This window comes from Cetorhinus maximus, chromosome 14 (genome assembly GCF_964194155.1).
Source record: "Cetorhinus maximus chromosome 14, sCetMax3.hap1.1, whole genome shotgun sequence".
Lineage (NCBI taxonomy): Eukaryota > Metazoa > Chordata > Chondrichthyes > Lamniformes > Cetorhinidae > Cetorhinus > Cetorhinus maximus.
The window spans coordinates 50,619,302-50,641,429 of NC_135892.1; the positions used below are offsets into that span (position 1 = coordinate 50,619,302).

The 22,128-nt window shown below is 39.7% G+C and overlaps 1 protein-coding gene across 3 annotated transcripts in view; it reads right to left on the reverse strand.

Moving 5' to 3' along the window:
* Positions 1-22,128, reverse strand: part of papolg (poly(A) polymerase gamma) — a 65,431-nt gene that overhangs the window by 8,683 nt on the left and 34,620 nt on the right. For 2 of the 3 annotated variants that reach the window (XM_078556909.1, XM_078556911.1), the window contains exons 16-23: positions 17,240-17,349; positions 9,270-9,391; positions 9,005-9,186; positions 8,794-8,912; positions 8,490-8,713; positions 6,790-6,879; positions 5,773-5,829; positions 4,424-5,552 (exon numbers count right to left, since the gene is read on the reverse strand). In XM_078556909.1, the coding sequence (XP_078413035.1) occupies positions 5,454-5,552; positions 5,773-5,829; positions 6,790-6,879; positions 8,490-8,713; positions 8,794-8,912; positions 9,005-9,186; positions 9,270-9,391; positions 17,240-17,349 (1,003 nt within the window). In that variant the 3' untranslated portion in view covers positions 4,424-5,453. Of the gene's footprint in view, positions 1-4,423; positions 5,553-5,772; positions 5,830-6,789; positions 6,880-8,489; positions 8,714-8,793; positions 8,913-9,004; positions 9,187-9,269; positions 9,392-17,239; positions 17,350-22,128 lie in introns of those variants that run through there. The other variant, XM_078556910.1, reaches the window with a different exon arrangement.

Sequence of the window (22,128 nt, forward strand, 5' to 3'; positions counted from 1 at the left end):
TTCCAATGAGAACAAAAAATTCCAAGGAGGGGGCCCACCATCCATGTTTAACTGAAAAAAAGTTAAACAGTATCAAACTTAAAGAAAAAGTATATAATTGCACAAAGACGGGTGGTAGGTCAGAAGATTGGAGAAGACAAAGAACAGCAAAAAAATGACAAAAAGATTAATAAAGAGGGAAAAATTAGAGTACGAGAGAAAGCTAGCTAGTAATAAGGACCAATAGTAAGAGTTTCTGTAGATATTTAAGTAAGAAAAGCGTTAACAAATTGAGATTTGGTCCTATAGAAAAGTGTGCTGGGGGAATTGATAATGGAAAATAGGGAGATGGTGGATGAATTAAACAGGTATTTTGCATCGGTCTTCACTATGGAGGCCACAAGTAACATCCCGGAAATAGCTGTAAATCGGGAAATTGAAGGGAGGGAGGAATTCAGGAAAATTACAATCATCAGGAAAGTGGAATCGAGCAAATTGTTGGGGCTGCGGCCTGACAAATCCCTGGATTTGGATGGACTTCACCCCAAGGTCTTGAAAGAAGTGGCTAATAAGATAGTTGATGCATTGATTTTAATTTTCCAAAATTCCCTAGATTCAGGGAGAGAGAGAGCAGGAAACTACAGGCCAGTTAGCCTAACATCTGTCATAGGGAAAATGTTAGAAGCTATTAAAAGGGATGTTATAGCAGGGCACTTGGAAAAATTCATGGCAATCAGGCAGAGTCAACATGGTTTTATGAAAGGGAAATCCTGTTTAACCAATTTATTGAAGTTCTTTGAAGGGGTCACATGTGCTGTGGATAAAGGGGAACCGATGGATGTACTGTAGTTAGATTTCCAGAAGGAATTTGATAAGGTGTCACATCAAAGGTTATTGCGGAAAATAAGAGCTCATGGTATAGGGGGTAACATATTGGCATGGATAGAAAATTGGCTAGCTAACAGAAAGCAGAGGGTTCGCATAATTGGATCTTTTTCTAGTTGGCAGGATGTGACGGGTGGTGTGCACAGAGTTCAGTGCTGGGGCGTCAATTTTTTTACAATTTATATAAATGACTTGGATGAAGGAACTGAAGGTATAGTTGCTAAATTTGCTGATGACACAAAGATAGATAGGAAAGTAAATTGTGAAGAGGACATAAGGAGGCTACAGGAGGGGCATAGATAGGTTAAGTGAGTGACAAATATCTGGCAAATGGAGTATAATATGGGCAAGTATGAAATTGTCCATTTTGGCAGGAAGAATAAAAAATAGTGCATGAGTCACAAAAGGCTAATATGCAGGTACAGCAAGTAATTAGGAAAGCTTATTACAGTGTTATAATTTGAGGGAAATTGATTACAAAAATAGGGAGGTTATGCTTCACTTGTGCAGGGCACTGGTAAGACCACATTTGGAGTACTGTGTACAGTATCGGTCTCCTTATTTAAGAAAAGATGTAAAATGCATTAGCAGCTCAGAGGTGGTTTACTGGACTAATACCAGGAATAGGCAGGCTGTCTTATGAGGAATGGTTGGACAGGTTAGACTTGTATCCACTGGAGTCAAGAAGAGTAAGAGGTGACTTGATCGAAATATACAAGGTCCTGAGGAGTCTTGATAGTGTCACAAAACTATAATATTTTTCATATTATTGTAAGCTTATGGGTGGGAGTGTGGATTGTTCTGTGTGGCTGATTTAATTGAATTAGATGCAGGTAGACTGCAAGATTGAAATTATCAAAAGAGTTAGGTGTAAAGCAGACTGTTGAAATAGAGATGGGCAAGCAAAGATGAGGGTGCCACAAATAAGGTGTGAATGAAATTTGCATTTTTAGATAATTGATGTTGATTTTCAAAGGGATGGTAGGATGTTTACAATTAACAAGATAAATAGGGCAAGGTTATTTTTCCCAAAAAGGAAAGAGGCCATATTGACATGAAATATTTTTAGATTATGGGAAAAGTAAATTTCCAAAGACATGTAGAACATTGGGATTTTACACATTAAAGAGAAAGAAACATATATAAAAGAAGGATGGAAGGCTATGTAGAGGTGTGGCCGTGTAACATTTTGAAAGGTACTGTGTAAAGCAGCCTTGGGGAAAAGCCTCTAGCCACTTTTGCAGAAGTCTGCTGTGTCCAGTAACCAAAGTTGTGTTAAAAAGCCTTTGGAATTCCAAGGTCGAGTGGGTGCTGTGGTAACCTTGCTGGATTGCCTGTTTAAATTTAAAATCTATTTTGGGCCGTTGCCTTAAAGGGGGTGTGTAGTTGAGTGTCAGATTAATTATGAATTTTGGGATTCGTTATAATATCAAATAACTGTAATCTTATATAGGTGTTTGAATTCTTTCCTTTTGTTAATAAATGTTTCAATTTTAATTTTTAAAATCACTAAAGAACTCACTACTTCTGAAGTCAGTGCACAACTCTTGTAATAAATACAAATCGCAAAACCGTGCAATAGCGTGGCCAAGTTTCCTTTGTGGATTCGGTTCGTCTGGCACATATCGCCTGTCACATCATATAACAGGGTGGATGTGGAGAGGATGTCTGCTCTTGTGGGGGAAATCTAGAACTAGGGGTCACTGTTTGAAAATAAGGGGTCACTCATTTAAGACAGAGAAGGAGAATTTTTTTCTCAGAAGGTTGCATGTCTTTGGAATTCTCTTCCTGAAAAAGGTGATGGAAAGGTCTTTCAATATTTTTACGGCAGAGCCAGATGGATCCTTGATTAACAAGGGGGTGAAAGGTTTTCAGGGATAGGCAGGAACGTGAGATTGAGGTTACAATCAGGTCAGCCATGATCTTGTTGAATGGTGGAGCAGGTTCGAAGAGCCGAGTGACCTACTATTGCTCCTAATTTGTATGCTCATATGTTCACTGTGGATGTACATCACATGGACACAGTCGTTCAAGAAGGCAGCTCATCAACACCTTCTCAAAAGGGCAATTAGGGATGGGCAATAAATGCTGGCCTAGCCAGCAATGCCCACATCCCATGAATTAAAAACATTATCCTAACATAGACTGGGATAGTAAAAGTCCCCCATTATAACTACTCTATAATTCTTGCACTTCTCCAACTTCCTTGCAAATTTGTTCCTCTATGTATCTTTCCATTAGTTGGTGAGCATTTCCTTTTTAATATTTGCACCTCTCTCCTTTCCCAACCAGAACAACAGAGTTGGCAGTCAGCTTTCGATCTTTGCCAGTCACAACTAGTGGCCAATTAGAGATTAGAAGCAGCTTTGGTTCCAGGTTTGAAAAGGGGCATGTTTTCCAGACCCAGGGGGGGGAGTTGTGGTTCCTGACACTCTGTGGAGTTTTGACTTGAGTTTACAGCTTTTTCTTTCGCCTTGCCAAAATTTCCCTGCTCAGATCCCAGTCTGATTGACAGGCTAGACTCCATTGGGCAGGGAATGCTCCGAAGATCGCAGCTCAGGAGCAGGTAGGGAACCTGGAAGATAAGGTTTTATTGGTGAGGTTTGTTGCCTGTACCCCATCATGACTCCATTACAACCAGATATGGGCAGGTCAGAGATTTTAAAAATATATATATTCACATTTCACTTGACTGAAACCCACCTGCTTGTGGGTTAAAACTCTCCCCCCACCCCACCAAGTACCACTATGATTCTCCTTCCTGCCTACTTGATCCTATCTCATGATTGCTTGGCTAGAAATTTTTCCACACAGAGAACCAACATGCTAGTAGGTGGCATGATGCTTGTTAAATTTGCGAAGAGCTGATTCCATGGTCCACCACTCCCAATACAAAATGAATGGAAAAATCAGGCGCTGCAGGCTCTTTTATTTCACAGCCAATGTCCTGTGGTATCAGTTCCAGTAGTTCACCTGGTTGTCCTTGCAATCTGGAATTTTTAGCCATTAACAGTGAAAAGCACTAACACATAAAAATTATTCACTCTTCCACTAGGTAATTATTCTTTGGCAAGAATACTATCTCAGTATAAATTTGTCCAGCACTCTTGATCCTGTATATTATTTGAACAAGCCAAGATTTCACGACATCTACAAACAGGTTAATCAGTCCTCCACAAAATCGCATCTTGAGCAGCAAAGGAAACCTTCTGTCATTCCCTGAAGTTTGGTTTAGGCTGGCAAGATTTGTCAAGTGTAGTACTTAACGTATCTATACTGTTTTAGTCCAGATTCTGAAATCAAAGATCAGCGTTCATGAGCAAGCTCTTGGCGAATAGTGCTAAATCTGGCTCCTCTGTGTGCAGACTCAAGCCCAGTTTCTCATTGGTCTATGCTGGATGCTAGTTTATGGACAGCAACCTTCCAGATTTCAAAACCATAAGACAAAAACAGAGTGTTAATGGAGACTGGGGTTCAAATTTTAACCATCTAATTGGAGGGTTAATTCTCCACAGGAAGTTCAGTTATGACTAAATTTTACAATACACAAAACACGTAATAAGTTTTTAAAGTTTTTTTTACTCTTTAAGGTTTTTTTTATATACAGTAAATACAAAAATATTCTTTCAAATACATATAGATTTTAGGCCTACAAAACAATCAACTGAATGCACTGGAAAATGTAAATCACAGTGACAATGAAGTTACAGCAGAAAACAGGCAATTTTAGGCAATTACTAAACTTTTCATTCTGCTTTGTAGACATTTATATGCAGTGCTATATATACACTCACACACACACACACACGCGCGCACACACACTAGAAAAATCAGCAGACTTGTCATTGGCCATTAGAAATAATCAAAAACAATTGCCTGTAAATGCTTTCCTGAATAGTGATGCAATTCTCCAACTGTAAAGATTTTAACCTCAAAACCCTATACCAATAACTAAAATAGACTACATATTTTTTGTTTTTTGTTATATACACAAAACAATGGAGGAGGTGGGGGAGGGGGGGGTGCGGTTAACATAAAAATACATCACAGGACAAGTTTTTTTGTTATTTTACAATTATTAAAATTACATATCAGCCTTTTGAAAAGAACTGTCAATGCAATACTGATTTTTTTTCAATAAAAGGCTGTTCACAAGTATTTACACACATACAATGCATAATTCAGGGCAAAGAGACAAATGTGTCCAGGACACTGGTTGATCTACATGGCCAGATGCTATTCCATCCATTTAAGGCTTTGATTTTCTCCTCCCTCCTTTCTCATTTTCTAAAAAAAGGCCTCAAGTTTATGGACATCGCTGGTTAACCAGCAGAGTCAGTCATCAGTACGTATATACTTTGAAGAAGTGTAAACCAAAACATACTTCTGGTACTTCTAGCATCTGGTCTGCAAAATGTATAGTGGAGTAGATTTGACCAACCCACCTTCTGGCTTCAACACCAAGTCAGGGTAACAATTACATAGAAGGGCTCCACTTTTCATGTCAAGGTAAATTTTAACAAAACACAACTGACATGCTTGAATGGTTTAAGAATTACAAATTACATTTACCTGACAAGATAGAGATGCTACCGATTAAGGGTTAGTCTGATGGAATTTTTTATGACACGTATGCTACTCGTGGGGACTGGAGATGATGCATCTGGCAGCTCCTTGCTAGGTAGTCTCTGTAAAAAAAGAAGCAGCACCAAAACAAGGACAGAAAGAAGCATGTTAAATTGCACTTGTTAAAGATGAGTTCTAGAAGTACAAGAGATTTTTTTTAAAAAAAAACTTAAGAGTGAAAATCATTCTAGCTCCCTTAAAGAATCTTCAGAAAGTTTTGAGTGCAGACATTACTCGTAGAATCATCGTTTCCTGTGAAGAAAGAGATTTAATAGGTGGTACCTGTGATCTTGTATCAATTGTTGGAATGGGCATGGATTTCACTTCTCCGTGGCTGTCCTGTTACATACAGACAACAATTTAATCAATTGAAGCAAAACAAATTTCAGATAGGTGAAACCTCTCCCCCCCACTATACAAAACGTGCAAATTTGATTGTTTTAAAAGAATCAAAGTGCATGGAAACAATTTATTACATTCAGTGCGCTGATACTATTACTTGAAATGACAAACAATTGAACCAGACATTGTAAGGGAGCTGAATATCCACTGATACATCTGGGGTATTCCAGCTATTTGTTGTATTGAAAGTTAGCCTCCAATCACTCAGATTGGTGCTAGCTGCGACAACAGGTAAAATGCTGCACAACAAACATTTCCCTATAGGGGAACAGAGCCGCAACAGAAAAATGTGCATATAAATGTCACTTAATTCTTGTTGATCAACCTAAGTCAACATAACAGTGAAATTAAATATAAAGCTGCAAACAAGTTTCTTTATACCTGCATAAATTCTTGTATAAGTCTAAAACACTAGGGTACAGACTGTAAAATGCAGTATAGAAAGCAAGATTACAAGAGCAACATCTTGCACAAACTGCCTTTCATGCAGAAGACATGCCATTGGTATAGCTATTGGGTACTGCGAACGGGCACATTAACACTTCTCCATAACTCCTGCCAATACATACTGTCTTCAGGAATATTCTACACAGGCAGGATGTTAAATATAAAATATTTCAATTAATTCAAATATTTAATTAATATTAACTTTTAACATTAGATTTAATAATGATAATCAAGCTGGGGAGGGGACTGAATTTATAAGAGGGGACTGAATTTACAAGAGGGAGGACTACAGATAAATGAACTAATATTTACTGACAGGTTCACCAGTTTAAGGGTAAAGCTGTACAGTCTTAGGTGCTAGTGAATGGTCCCTTTAAACCAGTGAGAAATGAACACCCACAGTCACCATGAACACCCTTGTAGTCAACCTTCAGCTGTGGTTACCACTACCTGTCCATCTTTCTGAGATTTCTGTCCGTCCTCTTCATTTGATGAACAGGGTTGTTTAAAAGCAGAATCATCTGGCTCAATGGCACACATCTGGAAGGACAGGAAAGAAAAGCATTGAAACAACATTCCAGAATATTGTGATAAGTGTTTAATTTTAATTTAGCTCTAAATTAAATTATGTAACATTTAAAAAGCCCGACAGTGCCAATACTAACTGTGGCTCCTGAAAGGACATGCTCCCAATTTTGTTTTGAAAAGGAAATATTGTTCTAGGCCAATATCATCCTAACACCGTTGAAAAAGAAAAATGCTCTTGCGATATGCGCATTACAAATAAAATAACCATACCCTCCATCAAGTTCCTGCTTTGTACCACAAATTCAACCGAGGATAAACTGCTTTGCCTTTTCCACCATGAGGCTCAGACAGGAGTGCAACAGAACACATACCACTTGCCATGCAAACACAACACAGTTCAACATCATTCATGACAGGTCAGTACCCCAGGTTTAATATCCACTCTCATCATCATTGTGGTTACACTGAAGACCATCTACAGAATCCACTTCAGTAACTTACCAAGCTTACTTTGACTGCGCAACAACTCTCACATGCAAATTCTATGACTGAGAAGGACAAGGGCAGCAACATCATGGGAAACCATCACCTCAAAGTGAGAGGTTATGTTAACCTAGACACGCATCACTTTTCCTTCATAGTCACTGGGTCCATAGCCTAGAATTCTTTAGTTCGCAGCATTTCAGGAGCATCTCTGCCACAAGAGCTGCAGCAGTTCAAAACTAGGCCTACCTCCAGTGTCTCAAGGAAATAGGGATGGGCAATGAATAAGGCCTTTCCAGCATGGGGACGTGTTGAGAACAAATAATAAAAGGAAAGCTTAAATGACACTCCCTACCATTTGTGGTGTAATTTGCATTTACATCCATTATGCAACAACCATTCCTCCAAATGCATGAACCAGTAGCATTTCAGAATTTTACCTCAAATGGTAAGTTAACTTTGCATTGTCTGAAACACCAATGCTCTTTATCAAAAGTGGCCTTAACTTAAGTGGCTCTAACTTGAGTGACAATTTTGTAGCAATAAACCACAGTTCTTTCAATGTGGATCTCAGCATAAATCACTTGATTTAAGAGCACTGTGTGTTATGTTCACTGAAAGTTTGTTGCAGGCAGTCAGTAGAAATACTTTACAAAATGACATTGATCTGGTAAACCCCAAATATAGAAAAATAATGAGGGATGGAAGAGGTAGGGACACAAGGCAATTTTGACAGTTCTTTTTGATTTGTAAGAAGAATATTCCTTCACGCAGATGTGAGAAGTTGGCAGTAAATTAATGCAATTTAATCAAAAGGCAAATAAATGAGAGATTACAGACTATAGTTAGTTTAAACATACACAATTAGCTTCTAAACTTGATCTGCTACTGGTTCTAGTCAGCACCAGAACAGGTGCGAGTAAGTCAAAATGAAAGAAAATGGAAAGCAGAAAAGGAAAATTATTTCAAGGTCATACTAAGAAAAACAGCAACCAAGTAAGTTTTCACTAACACCCATCATATATCAGGTATAAAATCACCTCCACCCTCAATTGCTACTTATAAGCATGTGGTGTTTTAAGTTTGAAGTGCTGGTAAACCTAAAAGTTCTGCATAAACTAAACCCTGCTGTTATTTACCAATGGGAGGTCTTTAAGTCGTTTCGGAGATTCTTCCAAAGTAGGTGAATGAGGTCTTTTCGATGAAGAGCTGTTTGGGCTAGGATTTAGCTTGGTCCCATTTGGTAGCGGCTGGTTACATGGAGGAGATGTCAAACATGGAATTACACTACGCCCAACAACAGTGGGAATGGTACAGAGTGCTTGAGGAGGAGTGGGATTTGCAGTGGAAATCGGATCATTCTCTGCAAGGAAAAGTTTATAGTTAACATCTGTGAAGTCACAATGTGTAGTCTTGCAAATCAGTTAGGAGAAGTTGACATACTTGCAAGAATAACAGGTCTAGACTTCGCCTGGCCAAGCGGCGTTTCTGGAGAAGCACCCTCATTAGGTAGTAGTTTTGTTACATCTGAAGCTTGTACTTTTCCAGGGGAAATACTGTTTCTAGTAAAGAAAAATTAAAATTCTTCAGTGTCATAACGTTACAACACAGAATGCCAACATACTCAACATGTTCCACATGAAGTTTCACATACTTCTGCAAGTCCTCTGTTCCCAGAGTATTTGATTTACAAGATTTTTGTAACAGTGCAGGAGAACCAAGAGGGGTGCCAACATCAGTATCCCTTGAACTGTCCAAAGGACTTCCTTCCAAAGAAGTGCGATTTTGATTACCAACATTTCCAGAAGAGTTCCGATTAATGTCAGGTATGCTTTGCTGGAAGGCAAACAGAATGAGAATTAAACAAAAATGCAATCAAAGGTAAAGAGCTGAATAAGTTCAATGCAGTGCACATTTACCTTCTTCCTTTTCTGTAGAATTTCAGCCGGCAAATACTGATGGAGCTGCTTCTTTTTGACATGCGTAGCTTCAATTCTCATTTTCTCCTTCAGCATGTTAATATTGTTTGCTTGCCTGTATACTGCAATATAAACCAGAATTGTTTCCAGGCAAGAGCAGAAGATAAGTAAAGAGGTGATTTGTAGAGTTAAATGATAAAACATCTTAACCAACAATATAGTTAGAATACAGTATGGTGATTTTGCTTTGAAAGAAATTCTAGTAGTATTGCAGATTTAAGCATTCCTGTCCAGAGCTTTGTTTTGGTGATTGTGTAATCCCATTAGATACTACAAAAATGGAAAACAGTTTAATTCCAGAAATAAAAACAGAAGGTGCTGGAAAAATTCAGCAGGTCTGGCAGTACAGTTAACATTTTGAATCCAATATAATTTCTTCAGAACTGATTAATTTGAGGCAGTCCCGAGCAAATTTACATTCAAAGTTGTTACAAAAATGTTAAAATTGGCACACTATTTTTTCTGGTACCGTAAACATGCATTCCCTACTCCCATAAACGGAATATACAAACATACTAATCAATGGTATTCCTCATGCTGATTTTGGGGATGCACTCCTTTATAAAGAAGTGGTACACCCAGTGACAGTATTTTTAATAAATAATTTCTGATCCTCTGCATTCCTTACTGTTACTTTCTCACTTTGCACTATGAATTCAATCAGGGCATCTAAACCCAGCAACTCAAATTTTCCACTAACTGTTTCACTCATTACTGCAGCAGCAACCTTATTGAAAATTATGAAAAGCACATGGAAAAGAACTGACTGGACCAGATGGATTACAAATCAGTGATTAACTTTAAAAAAACCATTTACAGCAATATGAAAGCTATGCATTACAGTCAGTACTGACAAGTTACCCTCTACTTAGTCTATATCAGTTTAGCAATGGATACTGTAGACATCAGATTGCAAAGAAAACCACCCGACTCCATTTCAAAGGGCATCTTTCCTAACACTGGAGGCATACAGCCAATCTACAAGATATGAGTAGCACAATGCTTGCTATTGGTTAAGTCAAACCTTTATGGTTATATGCTTGGGCAAGAGCAAAACTTGCACCTTAAATCAGGACCAATCCAAAACATCCACACACAATGCCACTAGCAAGCTGTTGCACGCCACAACAGGCAGTTACCAGTCTTTCATTAAGCAAATTCTGCCTAAGGTCTCCAGCTATACATCTTGAATGGGAATGCTTAATGCAGAACTAACCCCTGCCATGCAGCGCAAGTATGAATTAGACACTCGGAAACATGCTATTAGTTGGGACTCTTGTAAAATCTCTCCATTCTGTGCCTCCTGCAGTTACCAGTATTTCATTAAGCAAATTCTCCATGATCTCCAGCTGCACCCTGCTCTGCCATTTTAAACATACAAATTTTAATCAGAAATAAAAACAGAAAATGCTGGAAATACTCAGCAGGTCAAGCAGTATCTGTGGAGAGTGTTTTAGGGTGATGGGGCAAGAAACAAAAAAGGATGTGTCGTGCACAGGTGCGTTATGCCTGAAAGCGAAAATAACAGGAAAACCGAAACATGCAAAAAAAGGGAAACAAAATGGGGGGGGCGGGGTTAAGAGTTTACGGTCTGAAATTGTCAAATTCAATGTCACGTCCAGAAGGCTGTGAAGTGCCTAACTGAAAGATGAGGTTCTGTTCCTCAAGCTTGCATTGATCTTTACTGGAACACTGTAGCAGGCCAAGGACAGATGTGTCAGTATGAGAGCAAGGTGAAGAATTAAATGACAGGCCACTGGAAATTTGGAGTCATGCTTGCAGAATGAATGGAGGTGTACCACAAAGCAGTCACCCAGTCTGTGTTTCTTCCGAATGTATTTCAGATTTCTAGCATCTGGGGTATTCTGTTTTTCTAATTTTTTTTCAGGTCCTGCTTTAAAGCCACTGCTCTTCAAAAGCATCCAGTACTCCAGTCACTCAGATGTGATCCACCCATGAATTCCTCAGACACAGCTTTTTATTCTAAATTATTTTATTGTGGCCACCAGGGTACAAAATATTAAATTTTTCTCCTTTTAGTAGCAGTCTTATTAACTAAACCTTTGGGCAAGTTAAGCAATGAGTTATCAAGTGGAGCAACTTTAATTCCTGATTCAAGTTGTACTGCTGTCCCTTGCTAAGAACTTTGCAAAGATCAAGTTCTCCACCTGTTCTAGGCAGGTAATACTGAAAGGAAAGCAGCACAATGCTTATTTAGAATCACAAAGTTTACAGCACAGAAAGGAGGCCATTTGGACCACCGTGACTGCACCGGCCAAAAAACAAGCCACCCAGGCTAATCCCACGCTCCAGCATTTGGTCTGTAGCTCTGCAGGTTACGGCACCTCGGGTGCATATCCAAATACTTTGCCTCTACTATCCTTTCAGGCTCTTAGAACCCCCTGGATAAAAAAACATTTCCTAGTCTCCCCACTAATCCTTCTGCCAATCACTTTAAATCTATGCCCCCCAATCACTGGCCTCTCTACTAAAGTAAAAATACCCTTCCCACCCACTCTATCCAGGCCCCTCACAATTCTGTACATCTCAATCAAATCTCCTCTCCGCCTTCTCTGTTTCAAGGAGAACAACCCTAGCCTTTCCTCATAGCTGCAATTTTCCAATCCTCATAAATCTCTTCTGTATCCTCTCTAGTGCAATTACATCCTTTCTGTAAATGACCAGAACTGCTCACACTACTCAAGTTGTGGCCTAACTAATGTTTTATATAGTTCCTGCATAACCTCCCTGCTCTTATATTCATTGCTTCAGCTAATAAAAGGAAAGGATTCCATGTGCCTTAATCACCTTATTGATCTGTCCTGCTACATTCAGGGATCTGTGGACATTCACTCTCGAGTCCCTCCCTTCCTCTACACCGGAGTAGCCTCCCATTTATTGTATCCCTTGCTTTGTTTGACCTCCCCAAATGCATCAACCCAGAGAACTGAGAGGTGAATTCCATTTGCCACTTTTCTGCCCACCTGACCAGTCCATTGCTATCTTCCTGCAGTCTACAGCTATCCTCCTCGCGGCCAATTTTTGTGTCGTCTGCAAACTTCTTGATCAGTCCCCCTACATTCAAGTCCAAATCATTAAAATTTACCACAAAAAGCAGGGGACCTAGTTCTGAGCCCTGCAAAACCCCAATGGAAACAGCCTTCCAGTCGCAACAACACCCATCAACAATTACTCTGGTTTCCTGCCACTAAGCCAATTTTGTATCCAGTTTGCTACATTCCCTGGGATCCCATGGGCTTTTACTTTTTTTTTTACCCGGTCTATGTGGAACCCTGTCAAAAGGCTTGCTAAAATCCATGTAGACTGCACCAACCTCAATTCTCCTAGTTCCTTCCTCAAAAAATTCAAATGTGTCAGATATGACCTTCCCTTAAATTCATAATGACTGTCCTCGATTAATCTGTGCCTAAGTGACAGTTTATCCTGTACCTCAGAATTGATTCCAATAATTTGTCTGACCGACTGGCCTGTAATTATTCAGTCTATCCCTCACTCCCTTTTTAAACAAAGGTACAATATTAGCAAGCCTCCAATCCTTCTGATCCTCACCTGTATCCAGTGAGGATTGGAAAATGATGGTCAGACCCTCAGCTATTTCCTCCCTGGCTTCTTTTAACAAGTCTGGGGTACATTTCATCCGGCTTGGTGATTTATCTGCTTTCAAGGATGCTAATCCCCTTAATGCTTCCTCTCTCCCTATGTTTATCACATCCAATACTTAACACTCCTCCTCCTTAACCAATGTTTGCATTGGCCCCCTTTTTGCGAAGACAGATGTAAATTATTCATTAAGAACCATACCTGCATCTTCTGCCTCTACACATAGGTTACCTTTTTTTGGTCTTTTATGGGCCCTGCTCTTTCCTTGGTTATCCTCTTACTCTATGTTTTGGTAAAAACATTTTTTGGGTTCTCCTGGGTTTTGCTTGCTAATATTCTTTCATGCCTTCTCTTTGCTTTCCTAATTTCATTTCTGATTAAGCCCTCCACTTTCTATATTCCTCTCAGCTTTCTGTAGTATTGAGTTGCGTGTCTGACATGAGCTTTCCTTTACTGATCATCCAGGGGGCTCTAGATTTGGCCGTCCTACCCTTTTTCTTTGTGGGAACATGTTTACTCTGAACCCCTTGAATCTCCACTTTGATTGCCTCCCAATAATCTGACACTGATTTACCTTCAAGTAGCGGTTTCCAGTCCACTTTTAATAAATCACTCCTCAGCTTAGTAAAATTGTCCTTGCCTCAATTTAGAGCTTTAACTCCTGTTCTTTTTTCCTTTTCCATAATTATGTTAAAACTAACTGAATTACGATCACTAACACCAAAATGCTCTCCCACTGTCACTCCTTCTACCTGCTCAGCTTCATTTCCTAAAACTAAGTCCAGAACCACACCCTCTCTTGTTGGACTTGCTACATACTGGCCAAAAAAGTTCTCCTGAATGCACCTTAAGAATTCTGTTCCCTCCATCCCTTTCATACAAATATTATTCCAGTTAATATTGGGGTAGTTAAAATTCTCTACTATTACTGCCCCATTGTTACTGCACTTCTCAGATTTGTCTACATATTTGCTCTTCTCCCTCTGACTGTTTGGGGGTCCATAGTACACGCCCCAGTAATGTGACTGCCTCTTTTTTGTTCCTATGCTCAATCCATATGGCCTCAATTGATGATCCTTCTGACATAATCCCAACTCACAGCTGTAATTTCTTCTCTAACCAAAACTGCCACCAGCCCCCGCTTTTATCTCCCTCAAAAACCCTGTAACCAGGAATGTTGAGCAGCCATTCCTCTCCCTCTTTAATTCATGTTTCTGCAATAGCTATGATATCATACTGCCACGTTTCTAACCATGCCCTCAGCTTGCGTGCTTTATTTGCTATGCTCCTTGCATTCTAGTACATACCCTTGAGTACAGCCAAACTCTTTTATTTTCTATGTTTTGTTTCCTCTGCCTTCCAGACTTATTCACTGATTTTCTGCCTTACATTACCATTTCTGATTTTGCCCCATCTGAGTCTACCCTCAGGTTCCCACCCCACTGCTAACCTAGTTTAAACCCTCCCCAACAGCACTAGCAAACCTCCAGGCAAGGATATTGGTCCCGGCCCCGTCGGGGTGCAAACCATCCAGTTTGTACAGGTCCCATCACCCCCCCAATCAGTCCCAATGCCCCAAAAATCTGAACCCCTCCTTCCTTCACCATCTCTCTGGCCACACATTCATCAGTTCTAACCTCCTATTTCTATGCTCAATAGCACGTGGCACTGGCAGTAATCCGGAGATCACTACCTCTAAAGGTCCCGATTTTTAATGTCTTACCTAGTTCCCTAAAATCTGCCTTCAGGACCTCATCCATCTTTCTACCTATGTCATTGATACCAACGTGAGCCAACACCTCTGGCTATTCACCGGCCCCCTTAAGAATGCCCTGGAGCCCCTCTGTGATATCCTTGACCCTGGCACCTGGGAGGCAACATACCATCCTGGAGTCATGTCTATGGCCACAGAAACACCCGTCTTTTCCTCTGACTATCAAATCTAATACCACTATTCTTCTTCAACTGTTCTTCCTTCCCGCCTGTGCAGCTGAGCCACCTGTGGAGCCTTGAATTTGGCTCTTGCTGCACTCCTCTGGGGAACCATTGCCTTCTATGGCTTCCAAAATGGAAAACTGGTTCTTGAGTGACAAAGGCTCAGAGGGGGACTCCTGCACTACCTGGTGGTCACCACATTCCCTCTCTGCCTGCAAGCTCCTAACCTGTGGTGTGACCACCTCCCTAAAGCATGCTATCCATGTGGTCCTCAGCACTGTGGATGCACCACCGCGACTCCAACTGCTGCTCTAGTTCCGGAACCCGGAGCTCAAGTTTGTACACCTGGTGACGCTTCCTGCACATGTGCTTGACTAGGCCATGTGGAGTGTCCATGACTCCCCACATGCCACAGGATGGGCATTCAGGTGGCCGAGCAGCCCTGCTTACTTTTGGACTATTTAGCATAAACTGGAGGCTGCTAAGTAGACTTACTTACTGATCAGCTCCTTCTCCTGAGCCTATAAATTGGTTACTTAAAGGTTATGTAAAGCTTACCTTTTTTTATAATCCAGCTATTCACACAATGTTAATTACTTTTTCAATTAATTGTTAATCCCCACTACTCCCAATAAGCTTTACTACTACTATAAAAACCTTACTACTAATAAAACCTTACAGTTACCAATAAATGGTACCAGTTCTCAAAAGCTAAACGAGCAAAATATTCACCAACCACTTACCTGGTTCCCTGTGACGCCACACTTGATTTTCTCTGAATCTGGTTGGTCCACAGATTAGACCTCAATTGTTCTTAAGTCTATAGCATTTATCATGGCTACTGATCCTCCTGTGATCTTCTGATGCACCACTTAATTGTACTTTGGACTGTATTAAAGAATCAAAGCCTTCTTGCCCACATTTAACAGCTTATTTTGCATTCTTACAAGAATGTTTCCTACATCTATAAAAATACCGTGTCTTTCAGTTTCAGTGCATCTTCCTGGGTTGAAATTTAGTTCCATAAGAGAAATTACCAGGTCTAAAATTAAGGTTCTTTGCATCACTATTGGACATCTAAATAGTGATACAATACCCCTTATTGTAGATTTAAATTGGGGTTCTGTTTCATTCTTTACCAGTTTTAACAATAAAGACTCTCATGCAAGATTGAAATTGGAAATGAAAATCTGAGTATGAAGGGAAAAGAAATGCCATTCACGTCAAGTTACAAAATAAAACTATAAAATGAATTAAGAAAAAAATTCTAATCTTTACCCTGTAAAGCAACCCAGAACATTGCATTTCTACCACTGATTGCAAAACAGATAATCTGCTGAACAATGAAGCTTGTAACTTTAGACTGGTCATGGTCTATTTACTCCAGATTAGCTCTTAGGTGGTCCAGAAGCATAGCTTGATTGCTTTCAAATGGAGCTGCTCTGGAATACATAATCTGCAAAGACACCACATAGTAGCCTAGTTGCAGAATTTAAACATTGCAGATCCCGTATGAGGCAAACATTTTTGACTTGAAGTGCAAGATGAGGACATAGTTACAGTTATAAATTAGAAATTGAGATATTAGAAACATTGTGATTAGGTGAGAAACAGGAGTAACTAGCTGCATATCTACATCTGATGATAAAGTTGGGGGAAAACGGCGAATTGTGACAAAGAAACCCTTGGATTGCAGATCATTGGTAAAGCATGTGGAAGACTGCCAAGTTGCCTTGAATGCTGAAAAATTGAGTTTGACAGAACTTCAGTGCAAGACATTTTGAAGGGTATCTTTTTAAAACTTTTTTTCCACAACATCTAATCATTCGAAGTGTATTTAATGAAAAGTAGGTTGACATGGAGCTACCCACAACCAGTATGCTGCAAAAGAGGCTATTAGGTGTTTTCCTTATATGAGATGAAACCGGATGATAAAAATATGAAATATAAACATTTGAGAGCATTATAGCAAGAGGAGTCTGAAATTACTCTTCTTGGAATGAACAGTATGTCAGATAATGCAACATAGTTACTGGAGACTGAGTGGATAGCATTACGTAAATTTCAAGAGTTAAACTACAAAGGCACCAAGAATTTTAGTCAAAGTACAAACAGGATGTCCAAATTCAAGCTGCAATTTTTAGAAAGGTGCTAAAATTAATCCATGCAACTTATTTTTGCGTGGACACCACAAATCTGCTAAACTTTGTAGGCTAGATTATAAAAGGAAGAGATTACAAGACTTTATCTCATCCTAGTAAGTCCAAGGACTTCAGTTCTAAATTGTAGTCCACAAACATATGAAACCATCGAAGACACTACTGAACTGATCAAATTAATGAATAACTCTTTACCTGTATCAGTGAATAATTGAATATCTTGTGTCAGATCAATGTTTACACTTTCTGCATTTTCCACCTTCTTAAAAATGATTCCAATAAACCAGATGGTAACATAATCATCCCTACAGAAAAGAAAAAAAAGGTAAGACATATTTGGGCCATATTTTGCAGTCAGCAGCAAAATGACAACATTCGTCACTCAACTTGAAAAAACCTCAAAGATTTAGCAATCTCTGGTGCGAATTTCACCTTTCTAAATGTTAATTTAATTTGGCATCAACTCATGGCATCCAGCAAGAGTAATGCCATCAAGAGGCTAAGCAGCCAATCAGGTTGAAGAGTTTTCACGAAGAAACAGAAATTACCACTTGAGGCAGCCATTTGCCAAACATGTTTGTGCAGACTAAAAGAGCTAATCCCACTTTCCTGCTCTTGGCCCATTGCCCTGCAGGTTATGGCAGTAATTCTCAAACATTTTTGGTTGAAGGCCCCCCTTCAAATGAATAATCATGGATCCTCATCTAAATGATAATACCGTATCATACAAAAGAGAGTTTTGTAATAATGCATTTAAGAAAAAAAGTATTTACTTAAAGCTATCAGTAAGATGGGTGCGCCTGCTTCTCAGAGTCTGTTGATCCCTGGTGTGATATTTACCAACGATACTCGTAATTCATATACAAAACCCAATTTTTATTTTCCCAGGAAAAAAGATGGAATTGCAAAATTTGGTCCCAAAACACCCGCTAAAAAAAAATCAATGCAACTAAAAATAGAATTTGATTTAGTCATTCTGGTAAAGCCTCGATTCACGAGAGCACTTAGAGACTGCCCAAGATGGTCTCACACTTGTTTGATAGCTTTGTGCTTCTCCTCGAGTCATTGAGCATCAATACAAGACTCAAATTCTGCCATATCACTCCTCACGGGACTTTTAACCAAACAGCTCAGTGTCTTAAGCAGTGGCAAGATGTTCCAAGTGGCTACATGATAGCAAAACAAGATCCAAGAACTGACCACTTTGCCCATCAGGCCTTGCTCAGTAAGTGCTTTCAAGTTATTGTGTATACTCCTTGGAAAGTCTCCTTGCATTCTAGTTTGAGAACCACTAGGTTATAGCACTTCAATTTAAAAAAAAATGCAATGAGGGTTTCCGCCTCCCTGTTGCCGACTTGAGTGTTCCAGACCCACCACCCTTTGGCTGAAGATGTTTTTCAGCTCCCCTTGAATCCTTCTGCCAATTACTTTAAATCTATACCTCCTGGTTATTAACCTCTCTACTAATGGAAATAGGGCCTTCCTATTCACTCTCTCTAGGCCCCCCTCAATTAAATCACCCCTCAGCCTCCTCTGTCCCAAAGAAAACAAACCCAGCTAATCTAAAAACTTTCCTGATAGCTAAAATTTTCCATTCTTGGCAACATCCTCATAAATCACCTCTGTACTCTCTAGTGCAATCACACCCTTCCTATAATGTGGTGACCAGAACTGTATACTGTACTCTAGCTGTGGCCTTACTAGTACTTTGTTCAGTTCTAGTATAATCTTTCTGCTTTTATGCTCTAGGCCTTGGCTAAAAAAGGGAAAATGTCCTAAATGCCATCTTAACCACCTCATCTACCTGTCCTGCTACCCTCAGGGATTTGTGGACTAAGGTCCCTCCATTCCTCTAAAATGCTCACTATTCTGTCATCTATTGCATTTACCCTCGTCATTTGTCCTCCCCATGACATTCCCTCATACTTCTCCATATTGAATTCCATTTGTCACTGTTACCATTCTGATCAGTCCATTGATATCTTCCTGCAGTCTACAACTTTCTCTTTCACTAAACAAAATAAATGGACTGTGTGGTTGATAATCATTTACAACTTAATTGTGTCCTCAACATTAAGACTACATCATTGATATATATCCCCACAATAAGCAAGGGAGCTAGAACTGAGCCTTGGCAGAACCCCACTGTGAAACAGCCTTCAAGTCACAAAAATGGCCATTGACCATAATCCTTGGTTTCCTGCCACTGAGCCAATTTTGGATCCCATGGCCTCTTACTTTTCTGATCATTCAGCCATGCCAGAAGTCTTGCTGAAATCCATGTGGACTACAAGTGATACACTACAGTCATCGACCCTCCTTGAAATTCAATCAAGTTAGTCAGACTCAACCAATCTTTAACAAATCCACACTGTTTGCCCTTGATAGATCTGTGCCATTCTAAATGACAATTTATGCTGTCCTCAATTTTTTCTAATAATTTGACCACCACAGACTGACAGGTCTGTAATGACTTGGACGATCCCTTCCTCCCTTTTTAAGCAGACAGCAAACTGGGAAATAAGCACAGAATATCCTTCACTTTAATCGCTTTACAAATAATGAAATAAAACACTGGAACATGCACTTGGGGTTAAGGAGGAGCTGAAATATCAATATTTTAAAAATAATTGGAATTTTTATCATAATGCAGAAATTTGATATTCCACAAGCATAAAATTAGTTTTTCAGGGCCAGAGATATTATTCTGCAGTAATTATGAACCTGTTGAGTGAGATGTAACTAAGGCTTTTTACTGAGGAATCAATAGCATACAAGGTGAAAATTCACATCAATTCAAGAGTTTAACAATTTTCATCTGCTGTGACTTTTCAATGCACACCCTGTGAGGAAGTAGAAAATCACTGATAGTAACTTCTGGGATTTTCATGTTTAACTATGCATATGTGGACACCTGAAGTTGCTGTCATGTTGATAGTGCCATAATTACAATATCCGGGCTTTTGTCGGCTTTTATAACCTGATACACAGCATAAAGGAAAATGAGTAGGCCATTCAGTCCCGAGTCTATTCTGCCATTCAATAAGATCATGGTGAATCTGTACCTTAAGTCCATGTACCTGCTTTTGTTCCATATCCATTGTCTAACATAAAATAAACGCAAGTCTTGAAACTTTCAATTGATCCATTATCTACAGCCTTTTGATGGAGAGAGTTCCAAATTTACACTACCCTTTGTGAAATGAACTTCCTGATTTCACCCCTAAATGGCCCAACTCTAATTTATGATGATGCTCCCTCGTTTTGGAATCGTCCACCAGAAGTCAAGTTTTCCTGCATTAATTATTTTGAATATGTCAATTCGACATCTCCTCAATTTTTCAAACTCAAGAAAATGAAACCAAGTTTATGCAACTGGCCTTGGGGCTTGAAGGGGCAAATGATGGCACAATTCTAATGAATCTGCACTCCAACTGAGATACAATGTTGAAAATTGAAAGCAGTGCTCCAGTTAGGTTCTAACCAAAGTCTCTTTGTATCCCCAGAGATAAAGCCCAACATTCCATTTTCTATTGCAGTTGCCTTTTGTTCCTGTGCACTAACATTTAGCGATTTGTGAGTAACTAAATCTTTGCTGCACATGTCTCAACAATAAGAAAATATTGCGATTTATTTCACTTGGATCTAAAGTGGATGATGTCACACTTCTCCACATTGAATGACACCTGCAAAATTAAGTCCCTTTGTAACTTTCTGCTCCCATCAAAGCAACTTACTATTCTGCCCAAATTAGTATCTTCTGTAAACTTGGATATACGTTTCTAATCCTTCATGCAAGTTATTGTTACATATATGAACAGAGGCCCCAGTACAGATAACTTGGGGGGGAGGTGGGGGGGGTGGAAAATGTGGTGCAGATTAGACATAATCTATGAATAGCAAAGCAGGTTCAAGGGGTTGAGTGGCCTACTTCTGATCTTCTATAAGATTTTTGCAGGGTGCACAAATCTTCCACACCACAGGGTAGGGTACAGCACAAATTCATAATCCTAATTATTGGTAGTAGTACATCATTAAAGCTTTGGGGCAAATGTTGAAAAAACTCAGATGGGAATGCTTCAGTATAAACAGGCCTAATAATCAATTTGCCAATTTCTCTCATCTATCTAGAAGTCTTTTAGAATACCTAGAATCCCATGATTCTTATTTTTTTAATTTGCAGAAAACTGTACTCCTATTTTGAACTTTATGAACACTGGCATCTAGCTGACAATGTGGAAAATTGCCCACGGTGTCCTGCCTACAAAAAGCAGGATAAATCCAACCTGGCCAATTACTGCCCTGTCAGTCTACTCTTGATCGTCAGCAAGGTGATGGAAGGTGACGTCGACAGTGCTATTAAACAGCACTTACTCAGCAATAACCTGCTCACTGATGCTCAATTTGGATTCTGCCAGGGCCACTCAGCTCTTGACCTCATTACAGCCTTGATCCAAACATGGGCAAAAGAGGTGAATTGAGAGTGACTGCCCTTGACATCAAGGCAGCATTTGACCAAGTATGGCATCAAATAGCCCTATCAAAACTGGATTCAATGGGAAAGGGAAAAACTTCCCACTGGTTGGAGTCATAAGGTGGCTGTGGTTGTTGGAGGTCAATCATCTCAGTTCCAGGACATCACTGCAGGAGTTCTTCAGGGTAGTGTCCTCACCCCAACCATCTTCAGCTGCTTCCATCATGACGTTCTCTACCATAAGGTCAGAAGTGGGCAAGTTCGCTGATGATTGCACAAGCTTCCTCAGATACTGAAGTAGTCCATGTCCATATGCAGCAAGACCCAAACAACATTCAGGTTTGGGCTGATAAGTGGCAAGTAACATTCACGCCACACAAGTGCCGGGCACTGACCATCTCCAACAAGAAATATCTAACCATCTCCCCAATAAATTCAACAGTAATACCATCACCAAATCCTCCTCTAACAACATCCTGGGAATTCATGTTGACCAGGAACTGAACTGGACCAGCCATATAAATACTGTGGCTACAAGAGGTCACAGGCTGGGAATTTTGCAGTGAGTAACTCATCTCCTTAAAGCCTGTCCACCATCTACAAGGCACAA